The sequence below is a fragment of the Eschrichtius robustus genome, chromosome 1 (assembly GCF_028021215.1).
Source record: "Eschrichtius robustus isolate mEscRob2 chromosome 1, mEscRob2.pri, whole genome shotgun sequence".
NCBI classification, from domain to species: domain Eukaryota; kingdom Metazoa; phylum Chordata; class Mammalia; order Artiodactyla; family Eschrichtiidae; genus Eschrichtius; species Eschrichtius robustus.
The window spans coordinates 193,551,750-193,579,537 of NC_090824.1; the positions used below are offsets into that span (position 1 = coordinate 193,551,750).

General features: G+C 41.7%; 2 protein-coding genes across 3 annotated transcripts in view; one reads left to right on the forward strand and one right to left on the reverse strand.

The window, feature by feature from the left end:
• Positions 1–4,606: 4,606 nt before the first annotated feature.
• On the reverse strand, positions 4,607–21,936 carry CDNF (cerebral dopamine neurotrophic factor). The gene is made up of 4 exons (XM_068538872.1): positions 21,704–21,936; positions 10,883–11,010; positions 9,672–9,813; positions 4,607–5,677 (listed from the first exon to the last, which is right to left on the reverse strand). The coding sequence occupies exons 1-4, from the start codon at positions 21,816–21,818 to the stop codon at positions 5,499–5,501; spliced, it is 564 nt and encodes a 187-aa protein (XP_068394973.1). The 5' UTR covers positions 21,819–21,936; the 3' UTR covers positions 4,607–5,498.
• Positions 21,937–22,204: 268 nt separating this feature from the next.
• The window catches only part of LOC137775716 (heat shock 70 kDa protein 14), a 39,485-nt gene continuing 33,901 nt past the window's right edge, over positions 22,205–27,788 (forward strand). The window contains exons 1-3 of one of the 2 annotated variants that reach the window (XM_068561856.1): positions 22,205–22,365; positions 23,425–23,505; positions 23,581–23,663. In XM_068561856.1, coding sequence (XP_068417957.1) covers positions 22,309–22,365; positions 23,425–23,505; positions 23,581–23,663 — 221 coding nt within the window. In that variant the 5' untranslated portion in view covers positions 22,205–22,308. Of the gene's footprint in view, positions 22,366–23,424; positions 23,506–23,580; positions 23,664–25,744; positions 26,473–26,981; positions 27,481–27,788 lie in introns of those variants that run through there. The other variant, XM_068561846.1, reaches the window with a different exon arrangement.

Sequence of the window (27,788 nt, forward strand, 5' to 3'; positions counted from 1 at the left end):
CACAATCCCAAATTCTCAAAAGTTTTTGTCAGTGAAAAGCATACCAAACACAAACAAACTTAATCATACATACTACTCATTCCCTTTCCTACTTCTCTTTTGGTGGAATTGTTTTTCTTTCAAACACACTGTGAACGAATGGGCACCTGACAATAATTTCTTCTGGATGAGACTCAGAGGATAAAAACTCAGATATCTGCTTAGAAAAGACTCTTAAGAAGAGCTGCTCAAACCCACAGATAGGGCCTCTGGATCACAAAATGCTCTGCTTTTTTTAGGGATCTGATAATCAAATATTTTCTTGTCCTATATGTCAAGGTAACTCGTTCTAAAGTTAACACTGTTTAGTGGAATGTAGATTACAAATATCTATACTCAAATGAATAACTACAACTTTTAAGTCGTGCTCTATCTAGCCTCTCGTGTGTATTTAGGAACCAAATTAAAGGGTCATCTGCTTGGAGTTTTTGAAATCTAGAGTAGATTAGGAATAATGTCTGCCCCAGACCACCACTGTTTAGATGAGAGTTTTTAGCCCAGAGTTTTGTCACTCTTTGAAGTCAGAATGTCTGATTTCTAACTTGTATGCTTATAGATTTGGGGTTAAAAACACACCCCAAAAATGCACACACACACAAGAGGAAGCCCTTTAAAATGAAAATAAAAAAGGGAACCCTCTTGCACTGTTGGTGGAAATGTAAATTGATACAGCCACTATGGAGAACAGTATGGAGGTTCCTTAAAAAACTAAAAGTAGAATTACCGTATGACCCAGCAATCTCACTACTGGGCATATACCCTGAGAAAACCATAATTCAAAAAGACACATGCACCCCAATGTTCACTGCAGCACTATTTACAATAGCCAGGTCATGGAAGCAACCTAAATGCCCATGGACAGACGAGTGGATAAGGAAGATGTGGTACATATATACAATGGAATATTACTCAGCCATAAAAAGGAACGAAATTGGATCATCTGTAGAGATGTGGATGGATCTAGAGACTGTCATACAGAGTGAAGTAAGTCAGAAAGAGAAAAACAAATATTGTATATTAACGCATATATGTGGAACCTAGAAAAATGGTACAGGTGAACCAGTTTGCAGGGCAGAACACAGATGTAGAGAACAAACGTATGGACACAAGGGGAGAAAGTGGCGGGGTAGGGGTGGTGGTGTGATGAATTGGGCGATTGGGATTGACATGTATACACTAATATGTATAAAATGGATGACTAATAAGAACCTGCTATATAAAAATATAAATAAAATAAAATTCAAAAAAATAAATAAATAAAATGAAAATAAAATAGAAAAACAGTAGCTACTTCTTGTCAAACAACAAAAAAAAAAAAAGGAAAGACATAACTGCCTACATTTATGATAGAAGCAAATAGCAAGGAGGGAGAAGAGGTATTTAAGGTCTGATAACCAGGAATTATAACTAAGATTCACAGGAAGGAAAATGTATGCTGCGTGGCAGAGATAGCTTGTGGCCACAAACAACTCTTTCTCCCTTCCTCCTCAGTAAAAAAAAAAAAAAAAAAAAAAGAATCCTGATTTATTTGGGCAGCAATGAACTCAATAAAAGATGTTGTTTCCCAAACTTCCTTGCAGCAGGGTTTGGCATGTGATCAAGTTCTGGTCAATGACATATAAGCAGAGTGTTGAGTGGGAGGTGGAACTTGGGGGTTGAGGGTGTGGGAGGAGGGGAAGGAGAAGGGAAAGGGAGAAGACGAAGGGAAAGGCTGCCCTATGGAGCCTGGCCCAGCTTAGAGACAGGTCTTTTTATGCCTTCTCCCTTCTGGAACCAGAAGTTCCAGCAGCCAACTTGGACCATGGGTTAAGAATGGAACCCACCACTAGGAAATGAAGCAAAAAGTTAAGAGCTGAGTCCCTAATGACTTCATGGAACTGCCGTATTTACTCTGGACTGGCTACTTCTGGACTTCACTTATGTGAGAGAATCAGCTCTTCTGCCTTTATTGTGATTTGTTTTGTCATTGTTCTATTCAGCTCTCTCTATCGAAAACCTAACTGATTGAGTCTGGCTCAGGATCCATGACTTAGGCCCCGGCTACTCAAAGTGTAGTCCCTGGAAGAGCAGCCTGGAAATGCAGAGTCTCAGGTCCCACCCAGCCCTACTGAGTCAGAAGCCACGTTGTAACAAGATCCCCAGGTGATTTGTATGCATGCTTGGAGAAGTTTGAGCAGCACTGCCTGAGAGTAAATGCACTTCGAAAAACCAGACTAAACATCATGGATTTGAATGACTTGCTGGGTAGTGCTCTCATTACCTAGATTTATATCCTGAAAAGATGACACAGAAATATGACCTGATTTTGAGAGCATACATCACACATATTATTTTCAAATGACAAATTTCTCAATAGGTTCAAAATGCACTAAAGGAAAACAAACATAAAGGTTGTAAATAGCCTAAATTTGGACTTTTTAAAAAATACAATTCATGGGCTTCCCTGGTGGCGCAGTGGTTGAGAATCTGCCTGCCAACGCAGGGGACACGGGTTCGAGCCCTGGTCTGGGAGGATCCCACATGCCGCGGAGCAGCTGGGCCCCGTGAGCCACAATTACTGAGCTTGCGCGTCTGGAGCCTGTGCTCGGCAACAAGAGAGGCCGCGATAGTGAGAGGCCCGCGCACCGCGATGAAGAGTGGCCCCCACTTGCCACAACTAGAGAAAGCCCTAGCACAGAAACGAAGACCCAACACAGCCATAAATAAATAAATAAAAATTTAAAAAAATATATATATATATATAAAATTCATAATAAAGTAGGGTGCTTTACACAAAATGACCAAGCTGCCAAAATCCAGAAACAATAACCCTTTTGGCTATTTATTACACCAAAGCTTTTTTACTCTCATTTTTAAGTTACTAACCACTAATTCTCTGACAAGTTCAGTTGTATCCCAACTGCCCAGTTGGAAATGCTTTTACCTATGAGGCATTTAAAAGTGAAAATTTTACTTTCATTGTATACTTTCAGTCTGGAAATTTTCTCCTCTACTCCCCAAAAGAACTCCTAGTAAGTAAGTGCAATTTTTTAAATTTTATTGAAGTATAGTTGATTTACAATTATGTGTTAATTTCTTCTGTACAACAAAGTGACTCAGTTATACTTATTTTTTTTTCATATTCTTTTCCATTATGGTTTATCACAGGATATTGAATATAGTTCCCTGTGCTCTACAGTAGGACCTTGTTGTTTATCCATTTTATATATAATAGGTTGCATCTGCTAATCCCAAACTCCCCATCCATCCCTCCCCCACCCCCCACCCCCTTGACAACCACAAGTCTGTTCTCTATGTCTGTGAGTCTGTTTCTGTTTCATAGATATGTTCATTTGTGCCATATTTAGACTCCACATGTAAGTGATATCATCTGGTATTTCTCTTTCTCTTTTTGACTTATTTTGCTTAGTATGATAATTTCTAGGTCCATCCATGTTGCTGCAAATGGCATTATTTCATTCTTTTTATGGCTGATAATGATAACCACTAGTTTGTTCTTTGTATCTGTGAGTCTGTTTCTTTTTTGTTATATTCACTAGTTTGTTTTATTTCTTAGATTCCACATATAAGTGACAGCATACAGTATTTGTCTTTCTCTGTCTGACTTATTTCACTGAGCATAACACCCTCTAGGTCCATCCATGTGGTTGCTAATGGCAAAAATGTCCTTTTTTATGGCTGAATAGTATTCCATTGTGTGTGTGTGTGTGTGTGTGTGTGTGTGTGTGTGTGTGTGTGTGTATTTATATATACCACATCTTCTTTATTCATTCATCTGTCAATGGACATTTAGGTTGTTTCCACGTCTTGGCTATTGTAAATAGTGCTGCTATGAACATAGGGATGCATGTATCTTTTCAAATTATAGTTTTGTCTGGGTATGTGCCCAGGAGGGAGATATACCCAGGAGTGGGATTGCTGGATCATATGGCAACTCTAAGCAAAAACAATTCTTAAAGAAACAAGATGTTTTGAATCAATTGATTTTACTTAATTTTCAAATAATTTTTCTACAGCAGTATTTTAGGTATAATTTACATACAATAAAATGCCCATATCTTAATTGTACTGCTGGATGAACTGGACAGTCATATTCACCCATGTAACCATCACCCCAATCAAGATTCAGGACATTCCCATCACCCCAGAACGTTCCCTCCAGCTGCCCTGCATTCATTCCCCACCTCCACCTGCCACAGAGAGGCAGTCATGTCTACAGTGGGGTTCTTATTCTTGTGTGGCCAGAAAATGGAACCAAAAATGATTTTACAATTTAAAGCTGATAAAATAGCATTAAGAATCATAAAGCTCCATGTTGTCCGCAGGTGCTCTTAATATTCTTTAATCCTCTATCAAAAGCTTGTCTAATGTGTGATAGGAAGAAGGGCAAATGACTTTGAGCTTGGTTCAGTTAACAGTGTGAGTGTGGATACAATTCGCTAAAACGTTGGCTGTACTCGTGTGGATTCTTGATCTATTCTAAGTAGGTTTAAATAGGTTTTAAAAAGGTTTTCTTCCCCTGGGAAACACTAATTTCAAGTAGTGCTTCCTGCCCTCCTATTTCTGATAACAAAGAGAGCTAGAAGGTAGAGTGATTTACAGTTAAAAACACAAAGTTTACTTTTTAAAAGACTTTTGATTATGCCAGGTTATCATTTGGGTTGAAGTTGGGAGTTAGATACGCTAAACATCATTTCTTTTGTCATAATCCAACATTTTTTTTTATTGGAGTACAGTTGATTTACAATGTTGTGTTACTTTCAGGTGTACAGCAAAGTGAATCTGTTATACATATACATGTATCCACTCTTTTTTTTAGATTCTTTTCCCATATAGGTCATTACAGAGTATTGAGTAGAGCTCCCTGTGCGATACAGTAGGTCCTTATTAGTTATCTATTTTATACATAGTAGTGTGTTTATGTCAATCCCAATCTCCCAATTTATCCCTCCCCCCACTTACCCCCTGGTAACCATAAGTTTGTTTTCTATGTCTGTGACTCTATTTCTGTTTTGTAGATAAGTTCATTTGTACCCTTTTTTTAGATTCCACGTATAAGTGATATCATATGATATTTGTCTTTCTCTAATCCAACATATTTAATTAAAAATTAGTGCACAGATAGGAGCCTCTGAGCACTCTTCCTGCTTAGAATCAATTTACTACACCGATTGTTCAGTGGTTCACTTTTCCCCATTTTAGGAGATAGGCAATGACAACTCACATACAAGAAAATCATGAGAAAGGCACTTGTAGGTTTTGGTACACTGCAGATTTAAGAAACCACTAATACTAGCAGTTCTACTTATAAACCCAGGTAACCAATTCTGAGGTGTAATATCAAAACAAGTCTGAGACCACACACATTGCAAATCCTGGTTCCTCTCAACAAACGCGTCCATATCCTAGAGAGGCATTTTGTCTCTAATTACGATCAGTGGTGCACCAGCTTCCGGGGGTCAGAGTTCTGTTTTGGGGTACGTCGCTGTGTACTTGGGTGCCAGTTCTTTGATGAGATTCACATAGTCGGTTTTTTCCGCACAGGCCCTGCATTCTTCTCCCCAGCTGTACAGTATCTGTTTCAGCTCTGCTACTCTCATCTTGGACAGGTCCACTGATGCCAAATCCAATTTTTTTTCTTCATGACAAAAAGGAAGAGCACAATTTTTAAAAAACAAAACCAACTATGAAACACTTAGAAAGGCAAATAGTGTTACTTATCTTGGTGCTGACTACCCTGTGATTTACAGTGGGGAGCAGTTCCAGTGTCTACGGAAAACAGGACATACCTAAGAAAAATGTATCATATGCAAAGCTACTGGGATGACTCATGATCTGCTGGACTTTCTTTCCATGGAATTATAGTCGCTTCAAAACAGGGCCTGTGTAGCTTTGCAGTCTTTGCTACCACTCCATGGCTTCTCAAGACCAACGTTCATAAAACAAATAGCACCGCATCCTAATTGCTGCTCCTAAGGTAAGAAGAACGGAATCAATAAAAGGCGGTACCTTGGGATGGCCCTGTGTGTGTGGCCAACTGAAAGCCATAGATTGTTATTAGCTAGAAAGTTACGATTCACTTTTATATGAGATATGCCTGTGGTAAAGCAGATGAGCACACGTATTACAAAGCACTAATACAAATTAGTTTTTAAATACAAATTTAAAGAAACCCAAACACGTGAATAAAATTAGGAGCATTATCACTGATCCTTAATTGTTTTGGATCTCTGCTTAAACTCACCTGATCCCTCCATCCCTGCCGGGATTAGCAAATCATCAGAGGGTTTATTTACAGACCTTTGTGGTATAGCCACCTCTCTAACGCTGGTGCCTCGGCACCAGCCAATCTGGCTCCTAGCATTCTTGCCAATAATACCTGTCACCAACATCTAACTCCTCTAGTGAGACTATTGTTTCCCTGTTTACAGATTATCTGCAAAGGATGTCAAGAACTCAGCTACTTCTCTATTGCCAAGCCCCAAAATAGAAAAATAATTAAGCTCATCTATAATATACTCGTGATTCTGATTCCCCCGTGAGAAAGGGGCAATTTGTCTCTTTCGAAGGAAAGTCTCCTTCCCCCTTCCTCACCACCAGCGGTGTGCTTGAACACAGATACAGCGTTTAAGTTGACTTATTTAACAATTAGTGGCAGCCTAGGACTTTTTCAGCTTGACCTCTTGAAGCATTCCTTTTTTTCCCTACATAGTAGAACATGGCATTTAAAAGCCTTTCAATAACCTAACATAGTTGTCAAGTGATTTATCAAAAACTTCCAGTCAGTGTACCCTAAGTTAAAAGTTGGATTTTAGACTTAGGAATAAATTTAATCAGGAGGTAAAAGATCTATACACAGAAAACTACAAGACTTTGATGAAAGAAACTGAAGAAGACACAAACAAATGGAAAGAGACCCTGTGTTTATGGTTTGGAAGAATTCATATTGTTAAAATGTCCATACCATCCAAAGCAATCTACAGAACCAATGCAATCCCTACCAGAATGCCAGTGGCACTTCTTACAGAGATAGAAAAAAAATCCTGAAATCTGTATGGAATGACAAAGGACCCTGAATTGACAAAGCAATCCTGAGAAAGAACAGCAAAATGGTGATGATAGTTAAGAATACTGTATTACATATTTGAAAGCTGCTAAGGAGTAGATCTTAAATATTCTCATCACAAAGGAAGAAATGGTAATTATATGATATGATGGAGCTGTTAGCTAACGTAATCATATTGCAATATAGAGGTATATCAAATCAACGCATCGTACACCTTAAACTTACACACTGTTATATGTCAATTACACCTCAGTAAAGCTGGAAATAAATAAATAAAAGTTGGATTTTAAAGGCTTTTTTATTTGGAGGGTCAGCTACACTCTGCTCCAGAGAATCCTTACATTTTTTAATAGTGATTCCCATTCTTTTAAAAAACAGAGCAAAGGGCTTCCCTGGTGGCGCAGTGGTTAAGAATCCACCTGCCAATGCAGGGGACACAGGTTTGAGCCCTGGTCCAGGAAGATCCCACATGCCGCGGAGCAACTAAGCCCATGCACCACAACTACTTAGCCTGTGCTCTGGAGCCCGCGAGCCACAACTACTGAGCCCGTGTGCCATAACTACTGAAGCCCACGCACCTAGGCCCCGTGCTCCACAACAAGAGAAGCCCCTGCCAAGAGAAGTCCGCGCACCGCAACGAAGAGTAGCCCCGCTCACTGCAACTAGAGAAAGCCCGCGTGCAGCAATGAAGACCCAACGCAGCCAAAAATAAAATAAATTTATAAAAATAAATAAATAAATAAAAGTAAAAAACAGAGCAAGAGAAAACATTCTTCCAGGTCAAAAACCAAATAACACCTTCCTAATTGAAAACATAATCCAAGTCTACACTGACCTTGTCTGTTAATTTCCTGCCTGACATGACAAAATACCTTTAGGCGTAGAAACATTTATAGCCCAAATTATTAATACTCCACAGCTCAAAGGCCCCTGTTCAGTCTCAACTTTCCTGCCAAACATAAGCTGGGAAGAATTTAGAACTAGTGGTCTATTCAAGATAAATGGTTGAAGGAAAAAAACTTTCTTGCAAGTGTTGGTAGTTTCTTCAGGTTATTCTAGAGAACTTGGCATTTGGCATTAACTTTAAAAGGGGAAAATCCTCTATGACTCCCTAAAACTACAGGGAAAAAGTCAACACCAACAGTAAATCTAGTCCATGGCTCCCTAAGGGCCTCTAGTGGCCAGCATTGCCAAAACATTAATAAGTACTCTCTTCTTCTCAATAATATCTGATTAATTTTTCTATTATTCAAGGAGCCCAGTAAGATCCCTTGCTCATAGTAAAAGCTATTCAAAAGAAATTTGTTGAATGGAAGAATCAGCACAGTTTTGTCCCTTTGGGGGCTATCGTTTATATGGACTCAGCGATTCCTGCCTCTACTTCGTTACTTGGAAGCCAATAAAAAGAAACATCTGCCTCATCACCACCCTGAAAGTTAGGGCCTGCCCTTGGCCATTTGAGAAACAGCTTGGCTTTGGTATCTTCTGACCTTAAACCTATTTAAAGCCATCTGTGTAGCTATAGTGCATAGGCTTATTACATAGCTATGCTGGAAAATAAGACTAAAATAATTCAGAGTTGGGTGCTAATTACTTAGGTAGTTTACAAAGACTATGCCAGGTATGTAACATAAAACAATGACATAAGCAAAAGAAATGGATTTCTACTGGTGGAATTACAGGTGTTAGGATAGGTTAAGTGGGGAATCCCCCAGCCTTTTATTTTTTTTATTTATTTATTTGTTTGTTTGGCTGCGCCAGGTCTTAGTTGCGGCACTCGGGATCTTCCTTGCAGCATGCGGGATCTTTAGTTGTGGCATGCGGGATCTAGTTCCCTGTCCAGGGATTGAACCCTGGGCCCCTGCATTGGGAGCACAGAGTCTTAACCACTGGACCACCAGGGAAGTCCCCCTCCAGCCTTCTATGATACCTAATCAATCTACCCAAAAGACTGGCCCAGATACAAATCCTCTGTATAAGAATAGATCTATGTATGTAAAATTTATAAGGCCAAGGATAATGTTTTAAATAGGACATCTTCCTTTTCTGGCTGTTTATTTTAGGCACCCTTGATAAGGCTATTTCATCAGGTAAAACCTGCTTTGATGTGAATGACCTATTTCCTAAAAGTTAAAGCTGGCAGAATGATAGCTCTAGGAAGAACTTTAGAGTCCCATTTAAAACTTCAGAGTCCTTACATCACCTTTGAATAGATGCAACTTTTGTCTTAATAGGTTACCAAGAGCTAATTCAGCACGAGTAGCTGCTCCCGTGAAATTTTGAACTCTTCCTTGACATATGTAGTTGACAACGCCTTAGTGATTTAAGAGGTTAAACTTTGCCATTTGGGTGGGCAGTTTTACCTAATGCGGACTGTGCCAGAATTCATTTCTCTTCCCCCAAAGAAGTTCAGATGGCACTAGGCACCACGCAGCAGTCCAGCACCCTATTAGCAAGTGTAGAACTTCTTTCTTTCTAACACTGACTTTTTAGAAACTGGCCCTATGTTTAGAGAGTTGGCAATATGCTGGACATTTGGGGAAAAAAACATGTGACTCCGTTATACCGTATTTCAGCTCACAGATCTGACTGTCCATCTTCTTCAGCTTCTCGCAAATCTTCACTGCAGGCATGTGCACACTCATTGGGCGAGTGACCTCACTTAGGATCTTTGTGGCCGCATCTTTTGTTGCTCCTAGATAGTAGCACTGAAGGGGAATGAAGAGACTTTAGGGACCCAGACACTGAAAAAAAGCAAGCAGTATAGTTTCAAGAAGTGAGGAAGAGGTTAACCTAGTTTTTGTGGCCCAGCTTTTAAATTTAACCCCTGCTAAGACACCAGAAAACAAATGACTCCGTTCCCATGATCAGCCTAATTAGAAGTGCTCTGCAATTCACATGATGCTTAAAGACTACTGATAAGAGCTAACACTTGCTAAATGTTTTATCTGTGCTGACACATTGCTCTCAGGGCTTTAAAGGTATTGAGGTATTTAATTCTCATAACAATCCGGTGACGTAAGTACTAGTATTTGACACCCAAGCCAACTGGCGGTCACCCAACTAGCAAGAAGAAAAGACCGAATTAATTTAAAAATCTAGCCTTTTGGCTCTGGAGTCCATGCCCTGTTCCATCATGTTCTACTGCCTTTCAAGCTCCCTGACAAGCATTTGACATTTAAAAATATAAAACTTAATGGTGCAGACAAATGCTGAGACTTTTACAGTGTGTCAGTGGTGAACAGTCAACGAGGAAAATTTAACTGACAAATTCAACATGACAATTTTAGGCAAAATGAATTGGCCCAAGATTGTCTTTAGTGCTGTAAAAACAGTATATTGAAACAGGTCATTTGTGTATACCCAGGAAACACCATTACAAGATAATAAAAGTACTTCATTAATTATGCATAAATAATGATGTAAAAATATTTTGATAGATTTCACTAATTGTCTTGATAAGAAGTGGAAAGTATACCCACTCTTAACTCAGGACAGTAAATTCTCATTAGGAATTCAATTGTATAATTTCCTTTAAGAAATTGTGGAATTGGTTGCCTATGGTTTTTTCAAAAAGCCAAATGAAATGAGACGTACTCTAGATGAAAATACATTGACTCCATTTCCCTGAAAGATCAATTTCTGCTCGCTTTCTGCAGTGAGCAGGCTTGAGGCAAGCATCGAAGAAGGAGAACATTAAATTCAAGATGAGAAATGAAACGATTAGCAGTTTTCTCCAAGCACAGGGAGAAAATGAAAGGTGAAGATTTACCATACCAGGCGGTTTTCTTTTCCTTTGACATCCAAGCAAAAGCTGATCAATTCTTTTTCTATGGTGTCCAGAGAAAAGTTGACTCCTCTGGCTATCAAGGAGTTGTAGAATCGGTTCAAGAATTCTTGACACACTAGAAGGAACAAATAAATTATGTATTTGTGTACAATATCACCACTACCACACCTATGTATATGTTTCTCCCACCAAATAAAAAAGTAAGTATGATTCAACGCATTGTGACAAATTAAATTCATATTTTAAGTAAGAATGGTTTCAGGCCTGTAGCTTTTAGCTTAGTATTGGGCCTTGAATAACATGAGCTTATTGAATCAATCCATCAATCTATGGAACCAAGTTCCACTTAATATGAGAACTTTCCCACAAAATGTCACCAACCCTAAAAGAAAATATTGCCTCGTCTGGGATATGATGCTTGGGACAGCTTTGTTAAAAGCATAGAGAAAAAACAGAACATGTGTCTTGAATGAAGCCCCTTGGTAGTCTGCATCTGCCTGCATGTTCCGGTTTGAACCCCAGTCTGAACAATCATATTCAATCACAGGGTCCAGAGTCAGTGAAGAGATGACACTCAGAAGAGGCACAGGCAGTAAGAACAACCATAGTTACCATTTGTTAGCACTGTTCTGAGTACTTTATGTGGATGAACTTATTCAAGTCTCAGAACAAAACTCTGATGTACATTACTATCCTCATTTTACACATGAAGAACCTGAGTCAGAGAGAGGCCAGTGAGCTTGCCCAGTAAGTGGTAGAGGGAGTTTGACCCCAGATGGTCTCCCTCTGGGCCCACATGCTTATCCACTAGGGTACTCTGAAATAGAAGGAGGCTGCTTTCCCACGTTGTTGTCCCAAAGGGGAAGTGCCCAAGCAATCAGAGAAGGACATGGAGGCCAGAGCATATGCTGGAAAACAGCAGCCCTCATATTAGAAAGAATTTTAGGGAAATAGCATAAAGAAGAGTGGCGAATTCTAGGGTAACCAGGAATAAATTTAATAGTATAGCAAGACTTTGAAGGAAAAAAATTACAAAACTTTATCAAAAGACCTAAAAGTAGACCTAAGAAATGGGAAGATAAGCCATGTTCATGGATGGGAAGATTCAATATTATGGATGATAATTATTTTTAAGTAGATCAATAAACTCAATGCTCTTCTAATGAAAATCTCAATAGGAGGGGATTCCCTGGTGGCGTAGTGGTTAAGAATCTGCCTGTCAATGCGGGGGACACGGGTTCGAGCCCTGGTCGGGGAAGATCCCACATGCCACGGAGCAACTAGGCCCGTGTGCCACAGCTGCTGAGCCTGCACTCTAGAGCCCACGAGCCACAATTACTGAGCCCGCGTGCCACAACTACTGAGGCCTGCACTCCTAGAGCCTGTGCTCCACAACAAGAGAAGCCACCGCAATGAGAAGCCCGCGCACCACAACGAAGAGTAGCTCCTGCTCGCCACAACTAGAGAAAGCCCACGTGCAGCAAGAAGACCCAATGCAGCCAAAAAAAAAAATAAAAATATAAATAAATAAATAAATTTAGTTAAAAAAAAAAAAAAGAAAATCTCAATAGGATTTTTTATAGATTTGATAAACTGATCCAAAAATACATATGAAAAAACAAGAGCAAATGAAAGCCAAGAAATACTTGAAGAAGAAGGAGTTTGGGGAGTTGGCCTTATCGGATATCAAGACCTAATTCAAAGCTATAGCATTTGAAACACTGTGGGACTGGCACAGAAATAGACCAATGGAACAAACTAGTGAGTCTAGAAACAAATCCACAAATCTAGAGGAGCTTGGTATAGTACAGAAGTGATGCTAAAAATCAGTGGGGGAAAAATGGACTAGCCAATAAATGGTACTAGGACCACCTGCCATGGAAAAAGTTAAACTTAGACACCTATCCAAAGCTACACACAGACGTGAATCCCAGGTGAATAAAGACATATGGGAAGAGCAACACTACAAAAGTTTTAGAAGAAACCTTAGGAAAACATCTTTATGGCATTAGGATAGAGAAGGATTTCTTAAAGAAGAGACCAAAACACGGATCATACATTTGATTACATCAAAATTAACCAGTTTTTTAATGCAAAAGAAATCGTAAGCAAATGATAAGACAAGCCACAAACTGGAGGAGGATATTTACAACTTATATAACTGACGAAGGATTAATATCCAAAATACATGAAAAATCATCATGGTCATACCCTCAGGTCCAGTCATTACCAATGACTATAACCTCTATAATCTCAGTGGGAACATCCCATTGTCTGGTCATCATCTCCCATCTTTCCAGCTCACATCCTCTAACACCCCAAGGTTAACAATTCCCTGACCCCGCCAGGTCATACTATTCATTGATGCCGCCGCCATTTCACCCTGCTTCCTCACCCAGCTTAGATTCCATGGTTCAACATTATAATAACTCCTTGGCACACAGACTGAACTCCCTTGCATCTCTCTCCCTTGTTGGACTCACCCAGCAAAATCCTAACCCTGGTTAAAACTTTGCACCTATACTCACTGAACGTGGCTGGAGGAAATAGCACAGCCGTACTCACTGGTCTCACTGTAAATTCATGACCGCTCATTTCAGTGAGCCATCAGTGCTCCCAACAATCCTACTACATTGACCTCATTCTCACTCTGTCCCACTCCCAAAAGGACAATTGTGCAGCTGCTCTCTCAAACCTTGTGTCACACCTCCACCCCATCCTCAGTGATGATGGTGCTTCCTATTTCTCCGAGGGAAAAAAAAAGCAACAGGAAAGAACTCTCCCTTGCTCCTGCCACCACATCTACAACACGTGTACCAGCACAGTCTACCTTAATTCTATGAGTGAACTGTGACAACCCTTCCACCTGCTAAAGTAGATCCTATCAACTCCCTGCTCCTGCACCTCTGCCCTCTCTCTCCCGTCTTGTTCCCATTAACATGCTGTTAATTCTCATATCTTAAAAGCAACAAAACCTCTCTCAACATCACATCCCATTTCTCCACTCCTGTTTAAGAAAAGCACTCTAAAATAATTTTTATACTTGTGGTTTCCAGGTCTCTTCTCTCTCCCTCTCTGTCCCTCCCCCCAACACCAAGTTTAAAGCCAGTGAGTTATAAAAGGTTCAGTTTGAAAAATAGTGTCCCTTGTCTCCCCTTCCCCATTTCCCCCAAACTCAAAGCTTTCATTTTCAACTCTTTTAGCTGATTCCTTTGGTATTTACAAATTTTAAATAACATGTTTGTGTGGCTAATTCCTAATTTTATTTTCAGTCTTAGATATTTATTATAGTTTTTTCCTGTGGAAGAGAAAGATTTAACTCTTTTGCCCAAACCCATCTCTTGTAAAAAGCATTTGGTTGGATGTTTTTATGTAGCCTCACAATCTTTGTCTTTTAACTTGAGTATTTACTACTTAACTTAGTACTTGAAAAATATAATAACGCCACCTGCAGGAAAAGAGCTACAACTTTTTGGAAAAGATAATAATAAAGTTTAAAATCAAGTTAGTGGAATTATTAAATTATCAGTGGGCTAGGAACATTATTTTCAGCAGTTCCATCCACACCTTCTAGAACTGAAGTCAGTCCTACATTATCTGCTCCAGCTTGATTTTGGAGGGAAAAAAAGACACCAGATTAGTCTTGCTGGTACCAGTACTAGGGGAGAATTGCTACCTAGGAATAAAATACATGTTATAATGAGTTAAGACTTAAGAATAACCAGAAGCTCTTGAATAATTTGTATATTACTTCATTGTTCCAATTTTATTTTTAATATTGCCTTAAATAAATTAGTTCCCAACTCCACACTCAGAAAGCAGTATAGGTAGGGATTCAGTGCTTCGGCTCTGAAGCCAGACTCTCTGGGTCCAAATCCTGGCTTTACTATTTAATATTTACTAGCTGTGGCTTTGGGCCTTTCAATGTTGACTCACCCGACAGTCTAATTACCATTCTCTTTAAGTTCATCAGTCTTCTTTCTCTGTGTTTAAGATTTTCTCTTTTCTCCTTTTGTGTTTTGCAATTTCCTTCTGATATGGTTAGATGTGGAATTATTTTTATTTATACTGTTTGGAATATACTGGACTTCCAAATCTGTGGATTGATGACTTTCATCCGTTTGGAAAAATGAGTTATCATCTCTTTTGCTCCACCCGTACACTCTCTCTTCTCCTTCTGGAAGTCCAATTAACATATGTGGGAATTTTTCTCTTGATCCGCATTGTACCTTTATCTCTGTTTCATATTTTTATTCTCTTAATTGCTCAGTGATTCCTTCTTGGCAATTTCTTCAATCTTCTAACTCACTAATTCTTTTCTCAGCTGTGTCTAGTCTGTGGTTAATCTCACTAATTTCTATTTGTACATGTTTATTTGGTTCTTTTCCAAATATGTTTGGACATTTTTAATAGCCTCCTGCCCTTTATTCATATTTTCAACCCCTTCCTTTATTTCTTTAAATATAATAAACATATTTTATATTCAGTGCCTGATAATTCTAAAACCTAAAGCCTGTCCAGGTATGCTTCTTCTGTCTCTTGTCTCAACTGGCTGTCACTTATGGTGCTCTTCTTCCCATGGGTTTGTGATTTTTCTTAATGTGAGCTTTCTTAGAACTTTGTGGGAATTATTAGAATTTTGTGGGACTGGATTGAAGGTGGATTCCTATGTGAGATTAACATTTGCTGATGCCTACTTGAAATCCCTTTAAACTAAATTCTCAGTTTGAGATGTTTTGGATCACCCAGGTTGGCTGTGTCAATTTGGGCTTCAGTGCATATGTGTGGTAGCTTGTGAGTATGAGTGATCAGGAGACATTTTTGTTTTACCTTTTCTTCAGTAAAAAGTTCAAGTACTACAATTTCTTTTAGTCTCTAAAGAATGGTGGTAGAATTGTGGTTATTTCCAGGTAACCTTTTATAATGAAAGTCTAGCTCTCTGGGGTTCCAAACTAATTGGGGGAGGATCCAGTATTACACACCTAACTTGGGAAGGTTCTGGGCTATGTCATTATTCTCTTTATTTTATTCATTCTCTTTATTTTACAGCCATGAAAATCTAAGTTTAAATTGCCTGGGTGGCAAATACCCTCAAGAAAAATCCCAGCTTCAGGGGTCCCTTTACCTCTTTTGGTTTCCACTTTCACATTGTTTTTGGCCTCTGGGTATGCCTTACTAACTTACACTTAACATTTTCACATTTTTATTTTATCCAGTGTTTTCAGTTGTTTTCAGCTAGACGACCAGAAATGTCTATTTTTAGAACATGAAGTCATATTCATTCCTAATGCTATTTAATAGGAACAGAACACTAAATATAATATAGCCATGTTGTGGTTTTAACAAATATTTATTGAGCAATTAGTAAGTGCCGGACAGTATTCTATAGGTTGTTGGAAAAACAAAGCTCTTACTCTCAGGGATTACATTCTGGTGAATAAATAAATGTATCTTGTGGCTGTGAAGAAACATAAATTTGGTAAGGAGGATAGAGTAATAGTATAAGGTAACAGTATTATTCTAAACGGGGTGGTCAGGGAAGGTCTCTCAGATAAAGTCGTATTTGAGCATAAACCTTAAGGAAGTGGGAGAACAGCTTAAGTGGAGTGCTTGGGAAGAACTCTCCAGGCAGAGGGAAGAACAGCACAGGCATGTCCTTGGCAGGTCCAAGAACCATAAGGGAGCCAGCATGGGGGAAGTAGAGTGACCAAGAGGGAGGATGGTAGAAAATGAGGTCAAATGAGCAGCAGCTCATCTGCAGGTCATCTAGGGCTTTGAGGCCATGGTAAGGGCTCTGGGTCCTACTCTGAGAAGGCATGCCGTTAAAGGTTTTGAGTAGAAGGGTGCAGTGATCTGACATTACTTTTAAATTATGCCTCTGGAGGTTCTTTGGAGAATAGACTGCAGGGGAGCCAGAATGAAAGCAGGCATAACCATTTGGAGGTTCTTAAAATAGCTGCATATCTTGGACCAGGGTGGGAGCATTGGAGGTGATGAGAATGGTTGGATTCTGGATGTATTTTGAAGGCAGAGCCAAAAGAACTTACTAATGGATTGGATGTGGCATGGCGGGGGGTGGGGGGGGGCGGTGGGCGGAGACAGAAGTCAAGAATGACTCCAAGGATTTGGGCCTGAGAAAATGCAAGAGTGGAGTTGCCATTTGCTGAACTGGTAAGACTGCAGGAGAAGCAAGTTTGTGGAGACCAGCAGGAATTCAGTCTTGACATATGAACTTTGAGATACTTCTAGACAACTGTGACAATTAATTTTATGTGTCCACTTGGAGGGTGTTTTTGAATGAGATTAACATTTAAATCAGTGAACTCTGGGTAAAACAGATTGCCCTCCATAATGTGGATAAGCCTCATCCAATCAGTTGAAGGCCTGAATAGAACAAAAAAGATTGGCATGAATAGAACAAAAAAGCATGAGGGAATTCTCCAGCAGACAGCCTTCTGCACCGTTGGCTCTCCTGGGCCCCCAGCCTGTTGGCCCACACTGCAAATTTTAGACATTTCAGCCTCCATAATCAGGAGAGCCAATTCCTTATAATAAATCTATCTGGATGTATGTATGTATGTATGTGTGTATGTATGTATGTATGTATCCTATTGGTCTGTTCCTCTGGAGACCCCTAATATAATGTCTGACACCGCAAACAGTAAGGAGCTGCTGAGTATATAAATCTGGAGTTCAGGGGTGAGTTCTAGGACAAATGCTAAATTTGTAATTCATCAACATTAAAATGATCTTTGTGGGATGAGACCACACAAAAGGGAGAGATCCCAGGTCTCAGTCTTGTGAAACTCCATTGTTTAGAAATTGGAAAGATGGAAAGAACCAGAAAAAGACTGAAAGGAGCAGCCAGTAAGGGAGGATGAGAACAAAGAGTGAGGGTGTCCCAGAAGACAAGCAAAGAAAGTGTTAAAAAGGGACTGACTGATCAGCTGTGTGAAATGCTACTGATAGAATGAGGAAAACGAGACATTTGCCAACATGTACTTTGCTAAGTTTAATTAGCAAAAGACCAAGTATGCAAGGGAGACACCTGCTGTAATGATCCATGCATAAACCATCGTTAAAGCCTCCTGGTGACCTGTAATTCTCCTCTCCCTGAAAAAGAAACCCTGTGTCCTGATGCCTCAAAGCTCTTTCTCTACTCCCACAATACACCTTCAGATGATTTCTACACCTTAACTGTTGCTCTGTCAATGCATTACCTAGATGGTGGGTGTTGGGAATTCTAACTTGTACTTTGAAAGATACACTTTTGACTCACTAAAAGCTGTATAATATTTTATTGCAGCATATGTGCATACATGTATTCAACAGAATTGAGTGCCTACCTTATGCCCTGCACCATGGTAGCCACTGGAGATGATGTGGTGAGAGAAACGGTCTTGACTGTCAAGGAATGCACACATGGAGGAGACCAAAACGATTTCTCAACACTATGAGACATGTACTAGATACTGTGAGAGAACAAAGGAGAGGCACCTCCCTGGAGGAAATTGGGAGACCACTGAAAGATATTTAGTGAGGGAATTACATGATCACCCTGCCATGGGAAGCATGCTGTTGTGACAGTAAGGCAGTTGAAAATGGTGAAGGTCTGTAACGAGGCACTGGAGTCGGGGAAGGAGAAAGGAGCAGAGTCAGCCAGAAGGTAGAATCAATGGACCCAGTGTTTGATGGGTTTAGGGCATCAGGGAGAGACAGAAGTCTAGTCTAGTGGGCGAGTTATGTACTGATGCCATAAGTATAACAGGTTTGGGGGACTGAGAAGGGAAGGAGACGATGACTTTGGTTTGTGACTCTGTTGAGTTTGAGGTATAAGGTATCTAAGTAGGTATGTTCAGTCATCAATGGGATGCAAGGTCTGAGGCTCTGAAAAGGAGATGGGGTGGATATAAACATCTGGGATTAATCAGACTATAGATATTCTAATATTGAAGCCATGGCTAAAGAATTAGAAGCCTACAAAGATACTATGAACAAGTGGGCACAGAGATGGGAAGCAAAGGCAGGGAAAAGTAGTATCATAGCCATCAAGAGAAGAAATTTTCTGAAAAAGAAAGAAATCAGTGGTGTCCCATGCCACAGAGAAGTCACAGTAAGAATGGAAATTTATTCCTTGGGCTTACATGAAGAGACTAATCTCACTATAATCTCTTCAAATATTTTCTCAGGTCCTTTCTCTCTCTCTTCTCCTTCTGGGACTCCTATAACGTGAATGTTGTTTAATGTTGTCCCAGAGGTCTCTTCATTTCTTTTCATTCTTTTTTCTTTATTCTGTTCAGCGGCAGTGAATTCCACCATTCTGTCTTCCAGGTCACTTATCTGTTCTTCTGCCTCAGTTATTCTGCTACTGATTGCTTCTCGTGTATTTTTCATTTCAATTATTGTATTGTTCATCTCTGTTTGTTTGTTCTTTAATTCTAGGTGTTTGTTAAACATTTCTTGCATCTTCTCGATCTTTGCCTCCATTTGTTTTCTGAGGTCCTAGATCATCTAAACTATCATTATTTTGAATTCTTTTTATGGAAGGTTGCCTATCTCCACTTCATTTAGCTGTTTTTCTGGGGTTTTATCTTGTTCCTTCATCTGGTACATAGCCCTCTGCCTTTTCATTTCGTCTATCTTTCTGTGAATGTGGTTTTCATTCCACAGGCTGTAGGATTGTAGTTCTTCTTGCTTCTGCTGTCTGCCCTCTGGTGGATGAGGCTATTTAAGAGGCTTGTGAGATTAATCTCACTGTAAATCACCTAACAAATTAGTAATTTAAGGATCCTGGCATGTTTATTGCTATAACCAGATAACCATAGTCTTTTTATTTATGTCATAGGGTTTTGTTTATTAAAATTAGTCCCATAAATGAATGTATAATTATTTCAAAGTAAAAAAAAAAATTTAATAGCCCCATAATACAATCCTTTTAAATAAATTCAGAAACGTTTACATTTTTTTTTTTCAGTAAGCTTCACATGAACTAAAGCAGTCAGAAACTTGAATATTCACAGGGCCCAGGCAAGTAAAATGAATGGGTAAAGCAATCCAAGTCTAGGAAAAACAAAAACAAAAACCTAAAGAACACATGTCCTTTCTAAAAAGAGCAGCCACCATCAGTTTCCACTATATGGACATATGGGCTAGTCTTGACTGGTCACCTGGTTTTCAAGATAAGCCAGAAATCTGAACTTTTTAAAATGACATCTCCCAAGTTTAAAATATAGCCAATTAATTTAGATGTTTTTTTTCAAAATACTTTGTGAACTTAATAAAATACATTAATAGGTCCCAGGTGGTTCATGGACTATCAGTTTTTTACTGATAAAAGAAGTCATTGGTGTCCCATGCCACAGAGTAGTCAAGATAAGAATGGAAATTTGCCCTACAGTATGTATAGAATCTTAATCTTATACATTGAGGGAAAATTAATTGGCTAATGACAAAGACTCATAAGCAGAAACAGAGCCAGATCTAGACTCTTATTTCTTTTTGTTCTAAAACCAGTATTTCCTTCGTTGTGATTCTACAGTGTTAACAAAAGGAAATATACACCCAGGTTACTCAGACATGCAAGTTAATAATCACAATATGCTGTAATAAATTCAAGAAAGACGTTAGAAGCTTCACAATTAATCCAGATGCTCTGGCTCTTCTGAAATGTTTTTAAGTAGAAGCTCCAGCAATTAAATTAGTGATGATTAAGCCAGTCAACTGTTTATGCCTCACAAATTCTGCTTTAAACGTATAGTACCCAGTTATAAGGGATCTTTAACTGAAAATTATAACTTGGCTGAACAAATATCTATATCTGAAGTTTGACAATAACATCATGTAGGTATTTTAAATTTCTGGAGAAAAGTTTAATTATTGCAGGGCTGATAGAAAACTGGACTCCAATTGTGAAGTCTTTATTCAGTTATATTACAGTCTATACTCACCCATTCATTAAACGTATATTATGAACCTACCATTTCCTGTTATGTAAGAATAGATTCGAAAGCTCAGGGAAGGGTGAAGCGGATATACATGTAAGCTAATTATTTCAATGAATGAAACTCGGAGGTAAGTGCTACAGTAGTCCAGGAGGAAGGAGGTAGCACAGCTAATTATCTCCTTTGACCTCGTTACCAGCCCTCTGCGGTAGGTATTATCACGTTGATTTTGCCAGAACCGGGTACAGTGGCCTCAGAGCCAGAAGGCTGGGTGGGATGTAGACCCACCTGTTCTGAGTGCAAGTCCACAGCTGAGATACTGTGAACAGAAAAGGAATCGTTTTTTTGTATTCCTCCTCTTTCTAAGGAGTTAAGGTACTCCTTTGTAATGAAACTTTTCCCTGTAAAGTTCTAACAAATGTTAGTTATGTGCTCTGATTTAAGCCATTTCAACTCAATTACAGACAATTTGTCATGTTTTGTTCTTTGGGGAATTATAAACTAATTTGAACTTGAAAGGCTTCTGTGCAAGGAAAGGCAAGTCTCGCCGGTTAGGGCAGCAGAATCATTTTGGAGCCAGGGTCGTCTGCATCTAGGTGCGTTTGCACAAAATCGAATCCAAATCCAAACCCACCAGCTTTGAGGCAGTTTAGTCGAGCAAGACCAAGAACGCGGCCTGAACGTGTCACTGGGCCCGGCTCGAACTTTTTGCCTAGGCTTGGGCGAAGGCGATCGGAAACCACGGCCAGGGCCCGTATTTCCTGAGTGAAATGCTATTTATAGACAGGCCCGGGAAAAGCCAAAGCCGACAACAGCTGCACTGCGACGCGGTGTCACCGCCATGCAAGCAGGTCTCACACCGCTCACCTTCACAGTCGGCGCCCAGCCGCCCCCCGGCCTCCTGGCCCTGCGCCCGCCCCGGGTTAGAGACCCAAAGCCCGGCGCAAAAGGCCACCACTGCGGCTGGGCTCCCGCACCACATGCTGAGCCAGCTCCAAACGCCTCGCCACCTGCGAAATGAACCGCCGCGCTGCTATCGCCCGGGGCTGCTCCAGGACGCAAGAGCGCAGAGCCGGGTTTGGAAAAAAATCTGCCTGGAGTTGCTGGGACACATGATGCAACTCAACCGTGAGTTTCCATTGGCTCTCAAGAAACGGGCATGGAAGCGGGCGGAGCGAAGCAGCCGCTTCCTTTCCCTCCGCGACCTGCGCGTGCGCACTCTCGCTCACGCGGTGCCGTCCCAGCGGGGCGGGGAGAGACGCAGTAAAGCTATTCGCTGACTGCTGGAGAGGAAAGGCGGGACCTTCACGCTGATTGGCAGGGACGCGGGAGGCCGCGGCGGAGGGACCCCGGACGCAGTGGGCGGGCGAGAACGTGAAGTCTCCGCGGTGCCTGATGGGGCTGTTCCGCGGCCTGGCGCTCTTGCGGCGGGGGCGACCGCTCGTTACTGCTGCCGCCGTCTCTGCCGCCTCATGGCGGCCATCGGGGTTCACCTAGGCTGCACATCAGCCTGTGTGGCCGTCTATAAGGTGAGGGACTCGGGGACCTGGGCTGCGCGTACCAAGTTCTCGGGGTGCGAGGCCAAGTCCTTTGGTCTACTGCGGGGCTGTGAACGGCGTGTCGCCGGCCTGGGGACGTCGCGCGCGGAGAGGTGATTCTGTGGGGAAGTTTCGGGGCTGAGAGCTGGGCGGACCCTGCTTCGTCCCCCGCGGCTCCTCAAGAAAGGCCGCTGCGGACCCGGGACCTCGCGGGCGCAGGAGGCCCCGAGGGGGTGCGGAGCCGGGACCTCGCGGGCGCCGGAGGCCCCGAGGGGGGGCGGGCCCGGGACCTCGCGGGCGCAGGAGACCCCGAGGGGGGTTGGACCCGGGACATCGCGGGCGCAGGAGGCCCCGAGCTGGGGCGGACCCGGGACATGGCGGGCGCAGAAGGCCCCGAGGGGGGACCTGAACGTGTGGTACCCGGAGGTTTCTGGACGTTGGCCAAGAAAGGGCGGCGTGGCCGCGTTCTGGAACTGGAGGTGTTGATCCCGCGAAGCGTGTGAAGCCAGATGATGGTGTGTGCTCTACTCAGTTGTCCTTTCTGTAAATGAGAGAGCCTGACTAGGAGTTAGGGGCTTCCTGTCATCAATGGGCAGGTGGAAGGAACAATAATGAGGGACAGCCCTGATCCTAGTCTCACGTTTAAATGTCAAATGATTTGTAAGGAAAAGCCAAAGGGATTAATGCTACTTCATCATATGGAGAGAAAGGGAAGGAAGATGCATCCATAGGGAAAGGAAGACGAGTAGGAAGTTTAACGCAGTAAGGCTTGTTACTGTACATAGATAGGTTGTTATTATGTCTGTTCTGTTACCCGCTATGCAGAGCAGACTGAAAAAAATGAGGTAGTTTTTCATGGAATTCTGGTCTTAATTAAAATCTAGGAAATTGATAAAGACAGTTAAATCTACGTGTTTAAAATAATGATAAAGCCGTTTTTCTCTCCACATATATGTCAGAGTAACGCTGGCCCACCCACGTTTGAATATATCTAAAGAGACTGTATATTTCATCCCCAAAGAACTAATACAGTTGCGTATTTTTCTCCAGGATGGCCGGGCTGATGTGGTCGCCAATGATGCAGGGGACAGAGTCACTCCAGCTGTTGTTGCTTACTCAGAAAATGAAGAGGTACTGTTCCCCTCCTTTTTGAACTTTGAAATAAGGAAAAAATGATGCGCGTTGTAACATATTGCTGTTTTTCAGGTTGTTGGATTGGCAGCAAAACAAAGTAGAATAAGGAATATTTCAAATACAGTAATGAAAGTAAAGCAGATCCTTGGCAGAAGGTATGGAATAAAATAGTACTTTTACCCATGGTAATAAAAATGTGGTTATACATTCTGAGTGTAACGTGAGATGAAACTAGAAACGCCAGTGTGTTTTTTCATTGTTTTTTATGACTGGGTCATTTCACAGAATACTCCAGGAGGCTGTTATCTTCTGATATTATCTTCTGCTGAGTCTTCTCAAGGATGGGATTCACGCAGACATTTGTTTCTTGCTCTCAGATCTGTTAGTATTGATAGATGCCAACATACATTTAGTTTTGATAATTTGTGTCATCCAGGGGTGGGAATTTGGACTTATCACATTTTTACAGTACTTTTTTAACTGAGGGAACTTGAGAGATTGTGTGCGAATTTGAAGATTTCTTTGCACTGTAGTCGAATTTCGTGGAATCTGTTATAATTGGTGAAATATTTATGTAGAAGCTATTGATTTTCTTCCTCAGATCTTTTTGTGACACTTTCTGGGAACTATAACAGTTGGCTTTCAAATTTAAGCACTGGGGAAACAGCTTAATTAATGTCTTAAGAATCAGGTTAATCAACTGTTGTAACTTTAATTAAAAGATTAAAGAGGCTTGCTTCCCCAGACTTCTGTCTCCTCAAATTACAGATTACCATGATAATTAGGGGTTTTCATTTTCACTGGAGTTGTAATACTCGATATAGTGTTTTTAAATTTTCAAAGTGCTTTCACATCTATTATTTTATTTAATCCTCTCAAATCCCTGTACGATTGTCAGGCAGGTTTTATCCCTCCCCATTTCTAGATGAGAAAATCAAGGCACACAGAAGTTAGATATCCCTGAATTAGTTAGGGGGTAAACTAGAAAGGACTGCAGTCCAGGACGCCTAACCGTTAGCCCCAGGTTCTTTCCTTTCTACTTCGTCAGTTAAGAATTTAGGTAGAAATTTCCTCGTGTTGATTTTAGGATTTGGGGATCATGGATTAAATTTAAAATTTATTTCTTTTATACATACAGATATTTTTTGCTATCCCTTTACCTGTGTTTAGTTAAACTGAACTTGATACTCATTTTTTTTCCTTAGGATCTTTATGCATTACGTCAAAACTTGTAGTATTTCAGAGAGAATTCAAATATTCTCTGATGATGCATATATTCCCATATCCATTTATCTGTTGACAAAATTTAGTACTGAGCATATTGGAAATAAATTGAGTTGGTATCAAAAATTTTCAAATTATAGACTGAAAAAAGCAGAGAGTTGTAGAAACCAGATTCACTCGCTGTAAGCAGCCAACAATGTATTTTTTTAAGTAAACTTTTTTTTTGAGATAATGGTAGATTTACATACTGTTACAAGAAATGATACAGAGAGATGGAATGTATTATTGGATTTACCATTTTCTCCCAATGGTAACATCGTGCAAAACTGTACTTACAGTATCACAACCAAGGTATTGGCATTGATATAATCAAGATACAGAGCAGTTCCACAGATCCATCCCCTTGGTAGCCCTGTTTGTTTTTTTGCTGCTATTTTGGGGCAGGTGGTCGAAGTAAAGATGTGGAGGTTTTCTGCCATATTATGCAAGAAGCTTTGTATTAGCAAGGACGACTTCAGCTTGCTTTTCTGGCCCTGGAAGTTACCTTTTAACAAAAGAGTGCAATGGTGACAGTCAGCTGGGTAATACATAGCCACAGCATGCCATTCAGGCCAAGGTTAGTAAGGAGTGAGCCCCTTTAGACATGTATTGCTGTGCCATGGTCCTGCTAGGACTTCTCCAGAATGAGCTGCCTCATGGTCCAGGCATTTCTCCGCCTCGGTCTGTCTACTTAGAAGACAATGGTGATTTTTACAGATACGCAGTTGTACCAGGTCTCAGCCTTGGAAGCCTTCTGCCCTTTGTGGAGGAGCCAGTCCCCTTGTTGCCAAGCCAGTAAGGTCCTTTTTAGCCCTTGATCCATTACCCATCCTGAGCGAACTCCCAAAGTTGGGCTTTCTCAGTGCTGGTGTGCCTGCCTCTTTGCAGCCTACTTACAGGTAGCACCGCTTAACTTGCTGCCACAATTATCCTTACCCATCCCTGTAACTTTCATTCCCCTGTGGCCTTCCAGCCAGAAATGCGGTCCTTGGACCTGGCTTCTCAGCAATTAGCCCTGAGAGGGAAGAATCAGCTGGCTCCTGGAGATAGACCTGAGCACACAGAGCCTCCCCACACCTTCAGATCGGCACCTTGCTGCCCAGGAGCCTCCTCCAGCTAGCCTTCCTTCCCAGTCCGCTATGGCCACTTCCAGTAGCAGCGCAGGCATCCGGTGGTCCAGACAGGAGACACGGACGCTTCTCTCCATACTAGGTGAGGCAGAGTATATTCAGCGCCTCCAGACTGTGCATCACAATGCAGACGTCTACCAGGCTGTGTCTAAGCGGATGCAGCAGGAAGGCTTCCGCCGCACCGAGCGTCAGTGCCGCTCCAAGTTCAAAGTCCTGAAGGCATTATATTTAAAGGCCTATGTGGCCCACGCCACAAGTATGGGTGATCCACCACACTGTCCCTTTTATGATACGTTGGATCAGCTTCTCCGCAATCAGATAGTGACTGACGCAGACAACTTAACGGAGGAGGCTGCGTGGGCCCAGCACTGTGATCAGAGCTTAGCAGCCCCCGACACCCCAGGGGAAGAGGGAGCCAGCGTTCTGGGAGCAGAAAGGACTCAGGCAGCAGATCACCAGCCCACCTTGAAAACAGTTAAGGAATCAGATGAGGATTGTCAACTGAGGATCAGTGACCAGATGCGAGAAACCAGTGACCTTGAGGACTCCTGGGATGAATCCTCGGGTGCAGGTAACTCCCCAGCGTGTGAAGGATCAGGGTCCCAGGGTCACTTGGTTCTAATCGTTATATGTTTGGATGGTGACCTCGTCAGCATCGTCCCTGTTTCTGCCCCCTGTCCCCTTTTTTAAATCTAGTGGTAAGATAAAGGGCTTCAGGTTTTTAAGAGGTATGACCCTAGGTATGTAAGATGTTAGAACTCCTTTAAACCTAGAAGTACTCCTTAGAAGCAAACTAGTTTTGGCATTGTTAATAATGGGGACTTAGGAATTTGTGGCTGTAGAGTAGGTTGGATAGCTATGTGGAAAGGGGCTCAGGAAGGCGAGGGGAGAGGTTTTGGATGTGTGATTGCAACAGAACAAAATGTCCAGATAAGGAAGTGACTTCTTCCCCATCCCTTGCGGAAAGAGGCCTTGCTGGGAATACCGTAGCTTTGTCACTGTCCCTCAGCTCTGCTGCTGGCTCCAAGCATTCCCCTAGCAGGAATGTAATCTCTGCAACATTGTTGCTTTGTTTTTCAGGGTGCTCTCAAGGGACCCCCAGCTACAGCAGCTCCCACCACCTTTTCAGAGGTGCAGCTGCTCCCTGTCAGAGCAGCCCCGTGACCAGACTGGGGGTGTCCGGTGAGCCCAGCCCCTGCACCAGCTCCGTCCGAAACACTCCCGGGGTGGCCTCGGCACAGCAGCCTCCGGTCTCCTCCTCCAGAGTTCCTTTGGTTTCTGGTGGGGATGGGCCTTTGACCAGTGAGCCCCCTCCCAGGTGGGCAAGGCGAAGAAGGCGGTCCGTGGCCAGGACTATCGCAGCCGAGTTGGCAGAAAACAGGAGATTGGCACGAGAACTTTCAAAGCGGGAGGAGGAAAAATTGGACCGGCTGATTGCCATCGGTGAGGAGGCCAGCGCTCAGCAGGACGCTGCCAACGAGCTGCGCAGGGATGCGGTGGTCGCTGTCAGACGCTTGGCCACAGCGGTGGAAGAGGCGACCGGCGCTTTCCAGCTGGGGCTTGAAAAGTTGCTTCAGAGGTTAATTTCAAACACCAAAAGTTAGGAGCTGATCACACAAGGGTGTATGTCCTACTCTGGCAGAGGCCCGGGTCCAACGGCTGCCTTCTGGTAGCCTGCCTCCTTTTCCGTGTCCTCAGGAAAAAAAAGAGTGGATGGACCATTAATGTGCAGAAGGGTAGGAATGCTAGAATATTCAAGGGTAGAATACTTGCTTCTCCCAAGCGTCTCCACTAGTTGAAAGGCCTTTCAGAAACGTGAGAGGTGGCCTAGTAGACAACGGAAGCGGCCAAGTCCAGAGAGCTAGTTAGCCCTGGCTTCACCACTGA

What these genes read in the sequence shown, in the direction of transcription:
- CDNF (XM_068538872.1), bottom strand. Translation starts at nt 21,818, where the DNA reads ATGTGGTGCGGGAGCCCAGCCGCAGTGGTGGCCTTTTGCGCCGGGCTT. An exon ending in GCTGGGCGCCGACTGTGAAG is followed by an intron (nt 11,011 to 21,703) that starts GTGAGCGGTGTG and finishes TGTTCCTTCTAG; the next exon opens with TGTGTCAAGAATTCTTGAAC. An exon ending in GATCTGTGAGCTGAAATACG is followed by an intron (nt 5,678 to 9,671) that starts GTATAACGGAGT and finishes TTTGTCATGAAG; the next exon opens with AAAAAAAATTGGATTTGGCA.